The sequence below is a fragment of the Microtus pennsylvanicus genome, chromosome 6, assembly GCF_037038515.1.
Source record: "Microtus pennsylvanicus isolate mMicPen1 chromosome 6, mMicPen1.hap1, whole genome shotgun sequence".
NCBI classification, from domain to species: domain Eukaryota; kingdom Metazoa; phylum Chordata; class Mammalia; order Rodentia; family Cricetidae; genus Microtus; species Microtus pennsylvanicus.
The window spans coordinates 109,283,818-109,302,061 of record NC_134584.1 but is presented as its reverse complement, the minus strand read 5'-3'; the positions used below and the strand labels follow the sequence as shown (position 1 = coordinate 109,302,061).

Genomic DNA, 18,244 nt, shown 5'->3' with positions numbered 1-18,244 from the left:
ACTCTTTTGTTTGTGGAGATCTGGGCGCCACTTCCTGCTCCAGTTTCATCCACCACAGCAGGGCGGGTCTTCAAATGGCTGCCATGTTCCTGAGGTGCGGCTCCCACCCCTTTTCGGGCGCGGAAATCCCACCCACCCTCCGTCCAAGCCCAGCCTCCAGGAAGCCTTCCTCAACTGCACCAAGTGTCTCCTGCGGCGGCCCCCAGGTGCCCCCGGAGACTCGCAGCCAGTCACGGTAAGAAACTCTTCTGTCGACGACCCTGGCGTGTCCTCCAGCCTCTACCTCCCCACCCCAACACCCGGGCTGGGGCCGCCCATTCGTCACCAAGGCGGGAGCCTCCGAGGACTCTTCCCAGAGCAGGCGGGAGCTCCATGCACCAGCTGCACAGTTCCCGCCATTCCTGGAGGGCCTCGCGCAGGGCTGTACCGGCCTGCTGCTGGTGTCGTGGTGCAAGGGGACAGGGACATGAAACCTGTGTGGGAGTTTGGGTACCCTGCACGGGGAGGAGGGAGGGCACAGCAGCCCGTAGGAATTGTCTTCCGCTTCTGCTGCCAAAAGGAGGCAGCGCAACTCGCCTGGGCACTTCCAGCATGGCGGAGAGCAAGTGACCAAATTACCCGCGTGTGGCTACCAGGTCCCCTCAGCCACACGAAGGCTCTTTCTCCGCTCTGAACCTGAGGAAAAGTCCTTCAACAGCTGCCTCAGATCCAGGACCCCGGAGCTGTTGGGACTGAGGTGGTGGTGGCAAAATGTCCCCTGGGTCTCTCTCCTACGGGAGACCGAGAAGATGGTGATACCAGAGGGCTGCGGGGGTGGCAGAGAGGGAGCACACCCGTTAGCCCACCACATTGACTTTAAAGAAGTCCAGTAATGAAACAGCTCTCAGTTGAAGGAGCTCACTGGAAGAGCTGTGATGAGGGGTGTCACCCCAAGGCCCTGACTGTGACAGCTCAAAGCTTAGCTCAAAAGTCCTTAGGAAGAAAAAGGAGAATTCTGAATGAAACCAGTCAGTAGGATTTGGAATGCAAGTGGTCAGTCTCAGGGAGTGAGTAAGGACATTGTGTGAGAGGGACCATCATCATATGCGTCTCTGACAGGCGACTCGAGAAGGATGGGAGAGTTAGGGGTTCCCCGTGACATCAAAGGACCAGATGAATAGTGAGGAGTGGCCTGACCCAATGTCATCCCTTCCTTCTAGAAGGTTCCTCTTCCACACTGCTCAGAGCAAAAGTCACCTCTCCTTTGAGCCCCCCCCCCCATTCTGTGATCTCAGTTTACTCTTTACTGCCCTCTGCCCTCTGGACTTGGAACTGCAGGCGTTCACACAGTGTACTAGGAAGAGGGGAAGAGGGGAGGGTTTGGTACCCGTGAATATTATTGTTTATACATTTTCATCAGCAAGTGTCTAGATGACTCTCTTGGTGGCACCGTGTTGAAAGAGAAGCTCCTGGAGTCAGGGATGGAAGTGGAGGGGGGCAATGCCCTGAGCATAGCCCTCTAGTAAACTGCACAGCAGCCTCAGGGGCCTTATGGCTGGAAATTAGATTTGAGCTGGGCTGCAGTTGTCCACCAGAGAGCAGAGACTCCAATGAAGGTCTGCAGGCCAATGTCTTTGATTCTAATATCACACAGGTGGCTGACCCATCAGCCAGGGTGCACCTTCACCACCGCAAACTTCATTTGCCTATATTCCTTGGGCAGGGGCCATCTACAGCTGACTGGCCCTCCTAGGGTCACAAAGGTAAGAAACCACAGGCCAAACTACCTGGAGTTCACTGGATGGAGAGGAAGAAGGCTCACGGTATGGAGACTTACAGGCCTTTAACTCCTTATTGCTTTTTTTTCTTGTAAAATACATAATCAACACGAAACCCACCATTTTAACTCTATACAATTCAGCGACAGCACAGCATTGAACAATGACCATCGTTTTCCAGTCTTACAACTTTTCATCACTGCAGGCTATTAGCCCGAACCTCAGTTTCCCCATCTGAAAATGGAGCTAACCATAAACAGCTTTCCTAAGACTGGAAGAGGTGCAATCAAACTTATGCTTCTGGAGGAAGAGTTGGCTTGCTTTTGAGTGGATAGGCGAGGAGGGCCCTAGATCAGTGAGAGCTTTAGCAATGCTAGATTCCAAATAAACACATATTCACTTGGAGCTCAGAGAGACAGAGCTGGTGTCGGGGAGGTCCCCTATGGTCCAGCGAGCGTGGCTTTGCGGCCAGGATTTCTAGGGAGGACAAAGATTCTGGATCACGAAGCTCTGTCAACTGTTCAGTCATCTCTCATGGCTACCCTGTAGGGAAGCTTCTGTGTCAGGAAACAGAGGTTCCAGGAGGAGCTGAAGTTGATTGCAATCATAAACCCAGAAGTGCTGGATGTAGGGTTAGTCTTCACGCAGCTGTAGGGAGATGGAGGAAGGAGCGTGCGTGAGGGCATTTGGCGCCAGCAAACTGGATAGGGTGGCTGCTGTGCACTTGAGTAGGATGCTGGATTGCTAAGAACGGAACTGGCAGTCACTGAGATAGTCTAGGAACGGAGTGGGAGGTCTGAATACTGAACTGGGACATTTGAAAAGAGGGCAATGAGGGGGAGAAGCACGCATGCTTACACACACACATACATACACGGCCATGTATGAAGAATGTAGAAGGAATTCCTATGGCTCAGTAAGGCTCTTTCAAATATTTTAAAAAGTCATATGGGGGTGGTGGTGAAGAGATAGCTCAGTGGCTGAGAGCACTGACTGCTCTCTTCTAGAGAGGACTTGATTCCCATCACCCACATGGATGCTCACAACCATCTATAACACCAGTGCCAGAGGATCTGACGCCCTCTTTTGGCCTCTGGACACTGCACACATAGGGTTTGTAGACATACATGCAGGCAAAACACCCACACACATTGTTAGAAATAAGCCCAGGGGCATAACTTGATCATCACTCCAACAGAAATGCCTCAACGAGACAAGACTTTACTCGTGATCAAGAGGGTGTGCTTGGAAGAGCAAGAACCCCAAGCCAGGAAGTGCATGTGATTTTTATTCTAATGCTGTGGTGACCATCTGTGTCTTTCCCCCATGGGCTGGACTCTGGTCTCAGCTCTTCAGAGACTGAGTTTGAAACAGTGCAGAGGAGATGAAATGGGGAGGGACTCACTCGCTTTCATCTGAAGTTGTAGCAGAGTCTTCGTGTAAATAAAACTTTTTTACCTGGTGGGGGAATTAAAATATCAGCCTAACTGTCTTAGAAGGCAGGGAGATAAACCTTTAATCCCAGCCCTGAGTAGGCAGAGGCCAACCTGGTCTCCTTAGGGAATTTTGGGTCTTGAACTCAGAGATCCGCCTGCCTCTGCTTCCTGAGTGCTGGGATTAAAGGTGTGCACCACCACACCTGGCTATCGTTACCCTTCTTATTGAAAGATATTTGAAGGGTTCTGGACAAGACTCTGGAATTCTGACTCCCCCTTATTAATTCTTAAGGTTTCAAACTGGGGACAAACCCAGGTCCTGTTTGGTTTACTGTGTGTTTTCTATGAGAATCAATAAAAAGATAATTCAGGAAAGCCTGGTTTACAGAGTAAGTTCCAGGACAGCCTGGTCTACAGAGAGAGAGTTCCAGGATGGCCAGGGCTACATCTATAGAAATCCTGACTCAAAAAAACCAAAAACAAACAAAAACCGCAAACAAACAAAATATGAAAACAAAAGACCCTCAGGAAGCAGACAGACCAAAAAGTTTCAGAAGCCTCTGAAACTGACCAGATTCGCTAGGCTCCTCCCTCCCTACACCTCTGTATACACTAAGGAAACAGGCAAGTGAATCTCTTGAGTACAAGGTCCGCCAGGCCAAACAGGACTACAGAGTGAGACCCTGTCTTAAAAATAAAACAAACAGAAAAAGATTTGAGTTCCTTGTCCTAAACACAAGTTTTACAGTGTTTAATAGAAAAAGACTCATATGAAATACTTCTTAGAACATTAAAAATGCCGCCAGGACTAGGATTTGTATTCTGGTCTTAGATAAGAGTCTGTGGGATTCTGACCCCCTCCCCCCATTAATTCTTATGGGTCCAAACTGGGGACAACCCCAGGCCCTGTTTGCTGCACCGTGTGTTTCCTGTGAGAATCAGTACATGATAATTCGTCACAAGGTGGATTGTGTCAGAACAGAACAGGGATTGATGTGAAGCTCCCACCTGGGTGGCTACGCAACAGGCTATGATAAACAGGGCACCACTTTATGGGGAATGCAGCGGCCCTTTCTAGAAGTTCTTTCCTCCAAGGGCTGCACTGACCACAGGCACTGTCCCCCCCTTTATGCAGGAATTCCTCAAGGATGTAGGCTTGGCTTTGGCCTGGTTTCTGGCTCACGGCACACACTTGGCTCAGAGTGTATGGGGGCATCTGTTTGACACACAAGTGAGCAGAAACATCATTCCGAGATGAAGGACAAGCATGGACAAAGCCCGAGGGGGGAGCAGGCTGCTCACGAAACCGTGGGTCAGGTGTGGCAGAAACGGAAAAACAGGAGGAGAGCAGATGTAGATGCATCTTAAATACCAGGCTAGGGGATCTGGGTAATGAAGGTGGCATTGGGGACACTTCAGAAGTATTGGGGACAACGAGAAGGGGGACAAGAGGAATAGACGAGATTTTAGGGACAGGAAGCAAGGGACTTCTAAGCAGCAGCCTTTTCAGAGTTTTTGCTTCAAAAGAAGAAGACCGAGGGATGAAGAAGGAACCAGAGTAGAGAATTTAGTGAGGAGAGAGGACAGGCAGGCAGCAGAATCGGGAACGAGAGGAGAAGTATCCAGACTCACCCACAACTGTCCTCCTGTGGGAAGGAACCAGAGGACGGAAGAGTTGTACCGAGCTTTTCAAACACAGTGCTCCAACCAACAGCAGCAGCAGCACCTAACATCAGTACGCTCACTACTCTGTCTCCACGGTTGTCACCATCGCCACCGTTGTCGCCAAAACTACAGTGGCATTACCATTCTCGTTACCACCAACCAGTTTTACAACCATTACCACCACCACTACTACAGTAACATCATCCCCATCTATAATATCACTACCCACCTCACCTCTGCTATATCCCCATCCCCCTCCCCTCCCCATCCCCAAGACCATCTCCATCACTGCTCTCATCCCGACATCACCCTGGCAGTTTTTCTCTGTCATTCCCACTGCCACAACCATTTCTCCTAACCACGGTCTTCATCGCCAAGCACCCTCTTAGAAGCACAGATTCTCAACATCTGAGCCCTTGAATCAGAAAGTCTGGGGGGTGCTGGCATTCTCATCAAGCCTTCTGGAGGACTCCATGGGATGTTCAAATTCAAGGATCCCTAGACAAGACAGCCACAGAAATGCAAGGCTTCTTGAGCGGTTAATTTCAGAAATCAGAAAGATGAAAGGCACAAAGCCAGACCAGGGAGAAGGAGAGGGAATGCCATCCCCTTTCCCTAACTCCCCGTTTTCAGCTTACTGAAGATCTGCCCTGGGTGCAAAGGGAATTCATCTGGAGGTGAGAATTTAACCGCAAATGCCTTTTGACCAGATACTGACTCTTCTAGGTCAGCTGAAACCACAGGTTTATCCCCCTGAAGTTTCTCACTCTATCTGCTGAACTTATATGGAGAGATTCCTGCCTTGTTCTCCACTCAGAGACACAGGAGCTCAGCACGTGTGTGGCCACACCCTGATGTTGACCAGCCCTTCAGGATCCAAACACCTGACCGGGTTCTCACCCAGGGCTTCAGTATTTGTTAGGCCTGGTGTTTACCTCAGACGACTCCTCCTTCCCTCCTCCCCCTCCTCACCTCCCTGGGTGTGGAAGGGTGGATCCAAGCCTAGCTGGGTCTTCACCTTCCACTTTTAATCTCTAGGCTTCAACCTGACTTCTGAGGTGAGTTTCCTGCCCGAGATTATTTGTGAGTGCAGAATTTCCTACTCTTGGAGAGAAGAGAGGGAAGCCCGTGAATTGCACCTTCAAAAGCCTTGGCTTACCTTGATGGTGAAAATCTGGTTAACTTGAAGTCAGAAGCCCCAGTTAAGTAATTTCATTGTCTTTAGGCTTTACCCGACCTCCATAGGAGGACATTGTAGCAGGGCCCTCACTTATCTGGAATGTGGAGGGCTTTGCAGCAGGGCCCTCACTTATCTGGAACGTGGAGGGCTTTACAGCAGGGCCCTCACTTATCTGGAATGCGGAGGACTTTGCAGCGGGGCCCTCACTTATCTGGAATGCTCATTCTGTAAGGTGCAGAGGCCTGTGCCCCATTGCTGATTCTCACCAGGGCTGAACTAGCCCGGGTGTCCCTAGTTAAAGGAAGTCTGATGCCTCTCAGAGAAAACGTGTTAAGTGAACAAATGACAGAACTAATTAGGAATCACGGGGGCTGGGCTGTGCTTTGGGGGAGATGAAAATTTGGCTCCTGGCTCAAGAGTTTCTAACATAGGTTGAAGTGTCCCCAAAGAAGAAAAGCAGTATCAGGTCTTGTGACTGTTCCTCCCTCCTGTTCCTCGTTTTCCGGTTTCTATATTGGAAACACAGCTATTCTTCTTAATCTCTTGTACACACATGAAAATAAATTCTAATTTCCATCCTTTCTTATATAAAGTTAATATATTTTGAACATTATTCTGAGCTTTGTAACTCCCCCTTCTAATAGTATGCCCTGAAACGGTCCATGTCAATGATTTTAACTACTGTGCACTCTTCCTCTGTGAGGATGTGCTATATACATCACCAGTCTTCCCCTGTGGTGTTTGGGTTTTGCTCCAGCTTGCACGCATGTCGTTTTGTCTATATCTGAGTGTGTCTACAGGACAGTTTTGTGAATGTGGGGGTGCTAGGTCAGAGTATGTGCTTTGGCTCTTACGGTGGGTATTGCTTTCTTCCTTCTAGTGGGCGGTAAGAAGTGAGCCAGGGAGAGCCCAGTGGGAGCAGCTCTGTTCTTTCTAGCCACTCGACCTGGGACCTGGGGCTCACTTGCTTTGGGCTTGGCTTATTAATCTATGAAATGTGCCCTAGCCTCTGGGATGCTGAGGCAGGACCATAGTCAGAAGTTTGAAGCCAGGCTGGGCTGTAGAACAAGATATTGTCTCAAAACAGAACGCCCAGAAAGGCTGGGCCTTCAGCTCAGTATAGAGTGCTTGCCTAGCATGTAGAAAGAAGGCCCGGGGCTTGATCTGCTGTACTGCAAACCAGCAATCAACCAACAGCCGTAAATATAGAGCATATGGTGGCAAGGAAAAAATTAGACCTTCCATGTAAAGGATTTAGTTCAGGGCCAAATATACAACTAACCATTGTCAGGCTGCTGGTTTTCTGCTGAAGTCCTGCTGGAGACTTTCATGGGTGCCATTGAATGAGCCTGACTCTCAAAACCATTTTCTGAAACGAAGATTCTCCCTCCATAGCTATCCATGTCTCTGAGGTTTCTCTTAGGTCCTTTTAATAGAAAAACCTGGGGTTTCTACCCAGGGACATTTCTAGGGCTAGCTGTTGGATAGATTGGAGTGGAATCTTTCCAAAGAGGACTCCGGCCTGTCTTAAATTCACCATTCCCCTGCGCAGGCTGCAGCTGAGTACCCTGTTCTCCATGTATCATTTGCTACTGGCCTCCTACAGTGCTGCGCAACCTGCAGACGTGAATCTGTTCCCATGTTAGCATTGTCGCAGGGTGGAGCACACGTCAATCACTGCCCGGCTCACTCTGCCTCCTGTTCTCCCCAAACAGAGCGTCTTACATTAGAGTGCATGGTCCCAAGCTCCTCCACGTTGTCATTGGATGAGACCCCAGGGTATCTGTGGACTTCCTGTTGCCTTAGGGTCTGGGCACATTTGGGGATGAGCCACATTCGATATGGGGATGTCCAGATTAAAGGATGGGTTTCATTTCATCCACACAGAAACACAGTCCATGTCGCCAAAGTTAATTGGTAGCTGATCTTTTGAGGCCTTACATCCAAAGAGGTGTTTCCAGAACATTCCAAACAGACTCTGCACAGTATACCTGATTCTTGCCTTTGTTCCCTCTGTGTGTGTGTGTGTGTGCTCCTGTGTGTGGAAGTGTGTGTACATGTGTGCGTGCACGTGGGGTCAAAGGTTGGTGTCAGCTGTCTTCCTCAAACAATCTCCACATTTTTTTGAAGTTGTTTTTTGGGGTAGGCATGTGTGCCCGTCACATGAATACGAGTGTGCACACACCACGGAGCACACGTGGAGGCCAGAGGCCAGCGTCTCAGGAGTTGCTTCTCTGCTTCCGCCTTTTTTTTTTGAGGCAGGGTCTCTCTGTGTCTGTTGCTATACTGTGTGCTCCAGGACAGCTGGTCTTCAGACATCTGGATAATTCTGTCTCTGCTTCCCATCTTATTGTAGAAAGAAGCACTGGGATTACAGATGTGTGCTACCACATCTGGGCCTTTACACAGGTTTGAGGACTGAAGTCGAGCTCTCAGGCTTGTGGGGCCATCTCTCTGGCCTGTCTCCTTATTTTTAATGAATTGATTTTTTTATTTGAGACAGGGTCTCTCACTAAACCTGGAGTTTACCAATTCAGGTTGTATGGCTGGCCAACAAGCCCCAGGGGTCCCCTGCCTCCACTGGCCTAGCACTAGGATTGCAAATACGTGCTAGGCTCTGTACATGGAGGCTGGGAATCTGCTCTCAGAGTCTCGTACTGGTGCAATAAGCACTTGCAATGGAGCTGCTTCCCAGCCCTTTTCTGCTCTCTTTCATAGTACAGGAGATCAGGATGAACTGGGAACCCAGGATCTGGTTGCTGCGTCCCTAGAGCCAGATGGTTCATTCACTTGATTGACTCAAGAACATGAGTGAAGAAAAAGAGGACTCATTCAGGATACTCAGGATTTATGATGAAGAGGTGATAAAGAAGATGCCAGGAAGCTCTGGTATTTTTTCTCACCAATGGCAACAAGAACACCACCATATGGACAGTGCACAGGGAATGACCCAGCTGCCCCCATGTCCCTCAATGCAGCGTGACCCCGTTTATCAGGAAATGCACAGTATGACCCAGCAGCGGTGGCATCCCCAGGCCCAGGACACATCTGGGCTTCAGCACATGCAGTTCTCAGAAGCAGAACCAGAAGGAGGAACCAGCTCAGGGTAAGGCTGTCATGAGTGAAAGTGGGCAGGGTGATGGACTGTCCTGGGCAGGGAGGGCTCAACACAAAGCTCCGCCCTTCATGCCATCTCCTCCCTCTTTCTTCTCCATCACAGCTCTCAACCAGGAGCTACAGCTGGTAAGTGCAGGGCCCTAACAGTGTGGTCAGGAAGGGGGGGGCAGCCCAAGCTGGAGCCCAGATGGTGGGTGAGGTACCGGGTTTGGTGTAAGAGAGCAGCTCTCCTTCTGACCTTGTGACTGATGTGGTGACACTTGGTCCGTGACCGGTGGGTGTGGCTGTCTCCCTGCAGCCTGTTCTTCGTCCTTGCTCAACAAAGAAGTCTGGTCATTCCTCAAAGCCATTGTAAGTAGCTTAAGGTTACGTTTTTATCACCTAGACATCATCTTTCTTTCCCGCCTACCCTCCAATGGAGAAGCGGTGTGTTTGCAAAGCCCTCGATGGAGAAATGGTTTGCACACCCCTATTCCCTTCTCTGGGGTGACCTGGGATAGCATCTTCTTCATGAGACTACTCTCCTTGTTCTGCCATTTTGATAAATAGGACCTTTAACCACAGTGTCACTTCTACAAGAGACGTGATTTGGGGACCCCTGAACCAAGCTGCTAATGAGAAAGAAGCTTAGAAATTTGGGGAGTAGGGGCAGAGCAGGCCTCTGTCATGGTTGACGGGTCCTGTCATCTCCCCAGCCTCCGATTCCAGATGAGGCCGTAGTCACACGGAAGTCCCCATACGGTTCCTGGAGGGTTGGCACTCTCCAACATGGGAGGCGAGTGAATGCTATCGCCGTTAGCCGTGCTCCGCTCCACGTGTACACTTGTGGCACCGGCTACATCCGGGTGTGGGATGAAGACGCGTTGCATGCCTCGGACAGAGCACCTCAGGCCCAGCTGGACTTTCAGGTGAGGTTTTGAGAAGGCAGCCAGGGCCTCTGTCCTCAGCACTGCCAAGTGTATTGACAGCGTGTGTTCTTCCCCAGGACCCTCAGAACCGTGTGCTCACCTGCAAGCTGTTCCCTGATGAGCAGAGCCTGATTACAGGGGGAATAGCCCAGGCTCTTACTCTCTGGGACCTGGCTCCCACACCCCAAATCAGGGCCCAGATGGCCTCCACAGGCCCCATATGCTATTCCTTGGCCCTCTCTTCTGATGCGCACATCTGCTTGGCTTCTTTCAAAGGATTCGTGGAGATTTGGGATGTGCAGAACCAAATCTTGATCAGGTAGGACCTCTCTCTCCAGAACCACTCAGGTGTCTTGGGAAGGATTTGAGAATGAGACCCCCATTTTGCCTTCTTGGCAGTAGGGCTATGCTAGGTACTTTCTAACCCCGTACATTCCTAACTCTTCCACATTCTGGGCCGGGGAGCAAACCTTGCTAAAGACCTCAGTTGTTTTCCCACCAGGAAGCATGAAGTTCCTCCCTATGGGTCCCGCTGCGTGGACATCACAGGCTTTAAGTTCTGGACAGGTGGTGAAGATACCATCCTGTATTCATGGGACATGAGGAGCTACCAGAAGATTCAGCAACACAACTTATGCCATGAGGTGCCTGCTTGGTTGCCTTCAGGACCAAGTTCAACCCTAGGATGGGGGCTTGGGTGTGGGCAGGGGGATGCTGAGTGTAAATCTGAGGCCAGGGCTTAAATGAGGGCACTGGCCATTTTGAGCGCAGACGCAAACTTCCCACAGATCCTTAGCATTACCCATGACCCCAGTGAGGAGTGGGTGCTGGCGGGCTTGAAGATGAGTGACATTGCCATCCTGCACGCGCACCGGGAGGAGAAGTACAAAGCTGTTGTTCAGAGATACTCACAACACCACAACCTCAAGTTTGCCTCTTGTGGTGAGTTAGAAGCCAGGTGGCCCCATGAGTTCCTACTCCCCACCCCCCCACTTTCCTTATGCTACTCTTGACCACAAGGACTTCCATATAGAATGAAGCCTGAAGGTCCAGGTAGACAGAAGTGGCAGTAGTCGCATCCCGTGGGCCCCTTGTTCAGGGACAGATCGCCATGTCCTGGCTGTGGTTCTGGCGGCAGCAGATGACATGGGCCTGATTTTTATAAGGTAGGGAAACTGAGGCAGAGTAGGTAGTTGCTCTCTCCCTAGTCTACTTGAAGACAGTGGAATGAGAACACAGGCTCAGTTTCTGATTTTTCACTCTGTTCTTCCCTTTGCCAGGGACTCATTTTGTGGCCACGCTGGATAGCACGATCAATTGTTTAGAGGCACCTTCTCTTCGAAGATTGTTCCAGGTATGGAGATGGTGAGGGGTGGAGGTGTATGGACCAAAACACTCAGCGCTTGTGGCCCCAGATCCCTACTTGATGGGTCCCAGAGAGAACTGAGATGACACTTTATAGTGGCAGGGATTAAGGACTGATCCTGTGAACCCATGGTCTTCACTTTGAGTTTTGTCCATGACCCAGTGAAGCCTTGAGTCTACATAGACCTTGAAACATGAAGTCCTCCCGTCTGACTCAAGCCCCAGCCATTCATGGTCCTTACCTTTCTTTTCTAGACAGAGGAGTGCTATGACATCCTGTGTTGTGACATATCCTCGGATAGTCAGTACCTGGTCACGGGCTCCAAGGAAAGTGCCACAGTATACCAGCTCTTGTATTGAAGGTTGTGGGTTATGGCCCTGCCAGGGAAGAACCAAAGCGATCAGACCATGTGACCTCACAGTGCCGGAATCTCCAACACGTGCCTCCTTCTACTTCAGCTATGGTTGGCTGGCTGTACTCCCAGGCTTTGAGTATATGGCTTGGGGGCTTTTCTTTTTTTTTTTTGTATTTTTTTTACATCCCCACTCGTTGATAACTGTTTGGCAGGTCTTTATGAGATATGACTTTGTAATTAATAAAATAGAACAAAACCCAGAATGACCTGTTTGTGTATTTCAGATAACAAAGTTATAGTAATGGATCATTTCTGTCTGTGTTTAGCAAGTGGGGGCCCTCTGTTATTCAGGGTGGGTGTGTAAGTCACTTTGCCATTACTGTGATGGAATACCCTAACAAAAAGCAACTTAGAGAAGAATGGGTTTGCTTTTGGATTACAATTATTCCAAAGGGAGAGAGCCTCTCATGACAAGGAAGGCAAGGCGGCAGGATCATGGGGCCCAGCTGGCAGATGGGGAGAGAGAGAGGGAGGAGAGGGAGAGGGATGAGGAAGGGAGGAAGAGAGAGAGCGAGAGCCCAGTGGCCTCCTCCTTCCCTGTGTACCTCCTAATGGTTCCACAGCCTCCCCAATGCACTACTATCTGAGTGTTCAAACACAGGAACCTATGGGGACACCATATTCACACACCACAGAGTGGAAAGAATCTTAGGTCAGATTTAGTTTTATTTGTAATTTTGGTGGTAGTCATGAACCTTTTGAAATGTAAGAAAGTGTGTATGCTGCCAGCCCTCTGTAACCATGGGTTTTGCACCTGGGATTCAACCAATCATGGGTTGCAAGGCTTTAGAAGCAAAGGTGGGGTTTGCACTGAAAATGGCCTTTCTGTTTCCTAGACAATGCATCCTCACGTTTATTTACATGGTACTCTCACCACGACAGGTCCGTGATGATCTAGAGGCAACTCAGGTGTAGAAAGCTATGTGTGAGCGGTATGAAATGCTATTGCCACTAGATAAAGGGGGCTTTGGTATCTATTACAGCTGTGGAGCCAACCACAATGATTCTGCAGATACAAACATTAGATTGCTTGACAGTGCTTGACTCTAAAATGTTCCAGGGAAGCTGGTCTGACTATGTCCTGAGGCTGGGATCCCAGCAGTGTGTAACCCCGTGGGGTGGTGAGTATAATTTGAACGAGATATAACCCCCAGACTCTTGGGCATTTGAACACGTGGTCTCCAGTTGGTGGCACTGTCTGGGAGGATTAAGTTAGTACAGCCTTGCTGGAGGAAGGTACATCACTTGGGGGTGGGCTTTGAGACTTAAAATGCCCCCTACTTCCAGTTTGCTTTCTCTGCTTTGTGTTTGTGGATGAGGATGTGAGCTCTGAGCTTCCTCTGTTCCTGCAGCCACACCTGTGGCTTATTGTCACGCCTCCCTGCCGTGATGGACTTGTATCCCTCTGGAGCTGTGAGCCCAGACAAACCCTTCCTTCCACAAGTTGCTTTTGTTGTGATGTTTTATCACAGCCATAAAAAAGTAACTGCGACAAAAAGGTGATGTTCTGTACAAGGCCTGTGCATGACTGTGGCAGCTGGGACCAGTCAAACCTGCTGATCTCCCCGTGCCAGGAGGGCTTGCGTGTGCTGCTGTAATTTCATCTGACCTTCTCCACACGTGCATGGCCATCCTCCTCCATCTGCTGCTTCTTTGCTTGGCGTTGGGATGGCAGAGACAGCTATGGCCACCGATGTTTGGGGCTTAGAGTTACCACTAGGGATCATGAGTGGATAATATGTGTCCATCTGAGCCAGGCCTAAAGAGGTAGAGGGAAGAAGAGTAGGAGTCTCCTGCCTGGACCCTTTCCCCTTCTATCAACTCAAGGCAAAAGAGGCGGAGACTCTGGGCATTGCTGAGCCACAGGGTGGAAGCATCCATCCGCTGCTTACATAGCAAGCAAAGAGAGAAGCTGCTTAGCCACGTGTGGGGTTTGAATGAAAATGGCTCCCACAGGCCCATAGGGAGTAGCACTATGTAGGTGTGGCCTTATTGGAGTAGGTGTGGCCTTGCTAGAGGAAGTTTGTCATTGGGGGTGGTCCTTGAGGCTTCAATGCTTAAGTCAAGGTCTCTCTCTTCCTGCTGCTTGTGGGTCCCCGTGTAGAGCTCTCGAGCTCCTTTTCCAGTACTATGTCTGCCTGCATGCCACCATGCTTCCCTCCGCAATGATAAAACACTATGATCAGAAATGATGACGTCCAGAAGAGAGGAGGGAGAGCCTGCAATGTCAGAGAGACATGGCAGCTGGCAGCTGGAGCAGGAAGCTCTGAGAACACATCTTCAACTGTAAAAAAACTAAAGAGCTCAAACTGGAAGTGGGGGAGGACCATAAACTTTCCAAGTTCACCTCCAGTGAGGTGCACCTCCTAAGGTGGCCCAAAGTGCCACCAAACAGGGACCATGAGTGTAAAGACATGAGCCTTTTGTGGGACATTTCTCATTCAAAGCATCACATATGCCTGCTAACAGGATCATAGTTAACAGTGTAATCAGACTAGAAAAGTCAGAGTCTTAAGAATGGTTATAAATTCTTCCCTTTGTCAGATGATGTGGTGGTATCCCTAGGATTCTTAATAGTCAAAAGTACTGCCAAAGTACACAGTAGTAGAGCCTCTCTCTCTCTCTCTCTCTCTCTCTCTCTCTCTCTCTCTCTCTCTCTCTCACACACACACACACACACACCCTTTTAAAATACAAATAGCATGTAGTGTTACTATAAAGGAAGCTTTGGGTAGAAGAACCATAGAGACGGTTAGATGATTTAAAAAGAGAAAAATCACTGGACCCTGTAATTCCACCTACTTGGGAGGCTGGGGCAGAATCCCCACAAACTTAAGGCCTGTGTGAGCCCCATGGACTGAATTCAAAGCCAGCCAGAACAAACTGTGAAAACTCTCCAAACAACAACAAAAAAGACTGAGTGAGTCTCAGTGTGGGGAACTTGCCAAGCATATGCAAAACTGAGTTTAATTCCCCGTATAGAAAAGAAAAAACCTAAAATGGAAAAAATTTACAGCACTTTTGGGAGGTAGAAGCAGGCTGAGTGAGACCTCCTTCCTTCCTTCCTTCCTTCCTTCCTTCCTTCCTTCCTTCCTTCCTTCCTTTTTTCCTTCCTTCTTCTCTCCCTCTCCCCTTCCTTTTTTAATTTTTTGTTGCTGTTTTTTGAAACAGGGTCTCTCTATGTAGCCCCACGTTATTCTGGAGTTCCCTGTGTAGACAGCTGGCTCTGAACAGAGATCCACCTGCTTCTGCCTCCTGAGTGCTGAGGCGTGCGCCACCACCTTCAGATTGAAGCAGTCTTCCTTCTGAGTCCATGCTATCCTCCGCTGACTTCAGACTCTGCTTCTGGGTCTTTCAACATGGACTCAATATATCAGCGATTTTTCTAGGCTGTTTTAGCACTCTGACCGGGACTTGAACTGACCATGTTCTTAGCTTCTTTATTGGAGCACTGTTGACTACTGATTTCCTGCCATGTAACCCAATCTAATAAGTCCCCATACATATTCTGTTTCTCCAGAGAACCCTGTTGGGTGAGTAATTTGGTAAGAGTCTGTGTTAAGAAGTACTTCCATGTTAACTTTGAAAACCTAAATGATCCTATGAACCAAAATTCATCCTGACTGAACTAATTTGTTTTAATTCATATCCATTCCAACCATACTTGGAATACATTTAGTAATTTGGGGTCACGGTTATTGGGACCAGTGTTATGGGGATGGAAAGTTTAGACCGTTCCTGTGTCTAAAGAGTCTGTGGTTCACTGGGACGCACATATCCTGGAAAATAACTCCTAAGAAAGTGCAGAAAATGATCATGCCTCAATAGGGAGGGGCTGGCCTCAGCCACTGGAGGGCAGCATGAGCAGTTGGTTTGTCGGAATGCCCAGGAGTGAACAATCTAAGAGGCAGTTAGGAGGCCGGTGAGAGCAGAGAGGGCAACGGTAAGAAGACAGTTGAAGAGAGGCAGGTCAAGGGACTCATGAGCAGAATAGGGGAGCTGGTTAAGAATGCTGGCTTGGGAAAGAGATAAACCCTGTATTTTCCAAGACTTGGTAAGAGACACTGAGAATATTCCCATCCCACAGGATCCTATCACAACCTAGGGAGAGTCACTTAAGGCTCCTATGAGCTGGAGACGCTCAGCCACGATGAACTTCTGGATGGCATGAACTTGGTGCCTCAGTGGAGAGAGCTTAGGGAAAGCTGTCTGAGGCTCATGCGAGTGAGGTGCTGGAAGGTGGGGCTGCTTGAGGTTCAGGGGGAGACAGGCATGCATGTGGTTATAGCTCACTGACTTTTGGTGATGTGGGCCTGTTGGTCAAAGAAGAAGACTCAAACATTTGCCCTACAACTATCTGAGGATGAATTATGGAGGGAGAAAGGGTACCCCGAGGGTCACAGAATACTGGGTGGTCTCCTGTTGGAGGCTATAGGAGAAGAGTTGTGGTTAGGCTGACATCTGGTTCAGTCAGGGACCTTTGTGCTCAAGAGAAAATTCTGTGCCTGTGAGTTTTCTCTTTTCCTTTCCTTTCCTTTCCTTTCCTTTCCTTTCCTTTCCTTTCCTTTTCCTTTCTTTTTCTCTTCTTTCCTTTCTTCTTCCTTCCCCCTTTTTTTGAGACAAAGTCTCATATAGCCCTGGCTAGCCTCTAACTTTCTTTATGACCAATAAAAACACTGAACTTCGGGTCCCCCTTCTACCTCTCTAGTACCCTATAGGATTGGCTTTGTGTTTCTTACTTCTAAAGTGGGAAAATGCTGACACCAAAGCTTCCCTGCAGGGTGAGATGGGCTCCTGTGTCTAGGGCTGTGATAAGAAAAGGCACTCAACCAACGTTATCATTAACAAGGGGCAAGAAGAAACTTGAGGGGCACAGAGAGTACCACGATGTCGCAAAGTCCCTGAAGCCCTGTCTGGGAAGGGAAGGGTCCGAATAGAGAGGAGTCATCGTGGCTTTGTGCACCTGCTGAATACCAGGTATGTAGCATGTATGGTCACAGGCAGTTTCTCCTCCTGTATCCTTAGGAGGATTTTCTATCACCAATCCCTCTCTCAGCATGTCACACGGGCTTGCGGTCCAGAGAGGGTGGTTTGGTTTCCTTTTCAAATCTGGTTACGGATTACCCCTGGCCTAAAGATTGACTTCCCTCTTGATGGAGGAAGGGAAAACATGTGTCTGTATGGCGGCAGGAATCCGCCATGCTCTCCCGCCTGCCTAAGCCTGATTCGGCCATCTGCCCAGGTGCAGGCGGGAGCGCTGAGCCATCAGCATGTCTCAGAGCACTCTCCTTCCGATCCCAAGTGGGATTCCACACCCCTGCTGATTCCCAGGTGTCAGCGGGGTTTCATAGCATGAGCCCAGGTGAGAGACTGTACTTAACTGAGACCACATGGGTCTGCCCTGAGTTATATAGGGTTCCATGGGCTCTTTGGGCTTTCTGAGGGGCACAAGATAAGAGCGCAGGGAATTTCCAAGACTCTGCTGCGCCCCTGGCACCACTTAGGATATCCTGTCCCTGGTCCCGGCTCTGGGGCTGCTGAGGAAAGGACCGTCAGCATGGGCATGGGAAGCCAGGGCACTCGTATGATGCTTCCTTTCACTCTGGGCCTTGATGCCTGCATCTTTTAACCCCTAGTATAGCACACAACTGGCCTCTTGAAAATGCCCTTTTTTGTAACGAGGACAGAAAATTTTCAAACTTTCATGGGCACAGGAATCTCCTGGAGAATCTGTAGAAACGTGGAATCTAACTCGGGTTTTGGTTGGGCCCTGAGAGTGGAAGTTGTGCGTGTGTAGGTCAGAGGTCAACGTCCAGTATCTTCCTCAATCACTCTCTACCTTGCTTCTGAGGAAGCTTCTCTCGCTGAATCTCAAGCTCGCTGGCTGGGTTTCCTCAGTTCTAGGGTTACAGACTTAGACCACCATGCCTGTGACTTTTATATGTGTGTTGGGGATCCAAGCACAGGCTCGCTCCCCACCCTGAAGGCTTCCACTTCTAGCTAGTTTCTAGCAGTCCAGGCTTGGAGGTGCAGAGGCTCAGCTCCAGGTTCTCAGCCCTAGCAGGGGACTAAGGATGGCCTGGCAGGGAGCTGCCCCATTTACTTCCTTCTTCATTGATTTTTTTTAAAAAAAAAACTGTAGTGTGTGTGTGTGTGTGTGTGTGTGTGTGTGTGTGTGTGTTGTGTGCACATGCACAGATAAAAGCAGGCCGCAGCATGCATGGTCAGGGATGATTTGTAGGAGTCAGTTTTCTCCTTCCACTGAAGGTTCTGGGCTTCAACTTGGGTCACCAAGCTTGTGTGGCAAGTGCTTTAACACACTGAGTCATCTTCTTGCCTTTCCCCCTTAAAAGAAAAATGATATCCCTATCCTGTTCCCAGCCTTGACCTCACTGTGGTC

General features: G+C 49.4%; 1 protein-coding gene across 1 annotated transcript; it reads left to right on the top strand.

The window, feature by feature from the left end:
- Nucleotides 1-74: 74 nt before the first annotated feature.
- Tle7 (TLE family member 7) lies at nucleotides 75-11,788 on the top strand. Its single transcript, XM_075978017.1, is given in 11 exon segments — nucleotides 75-171; nucleotides 174-235; nucleotides 9,035-9,144; nucleotides 9,259-9,281; nucleotides 9,454-9,506; nucleotides 9,851-10,063; nucleotides 10,141-10,382; nucleotides 10,566-10,707; nucleotides 10,852-11,005; nucleotides 11,344-11,417; nucleotides 11,684-11,788. Coding segments are annotated over 11 exon segments (1,275 nt in total).
- Nucleotides 11,789-18,244: the final 6,456 nt, after the last annotated feature.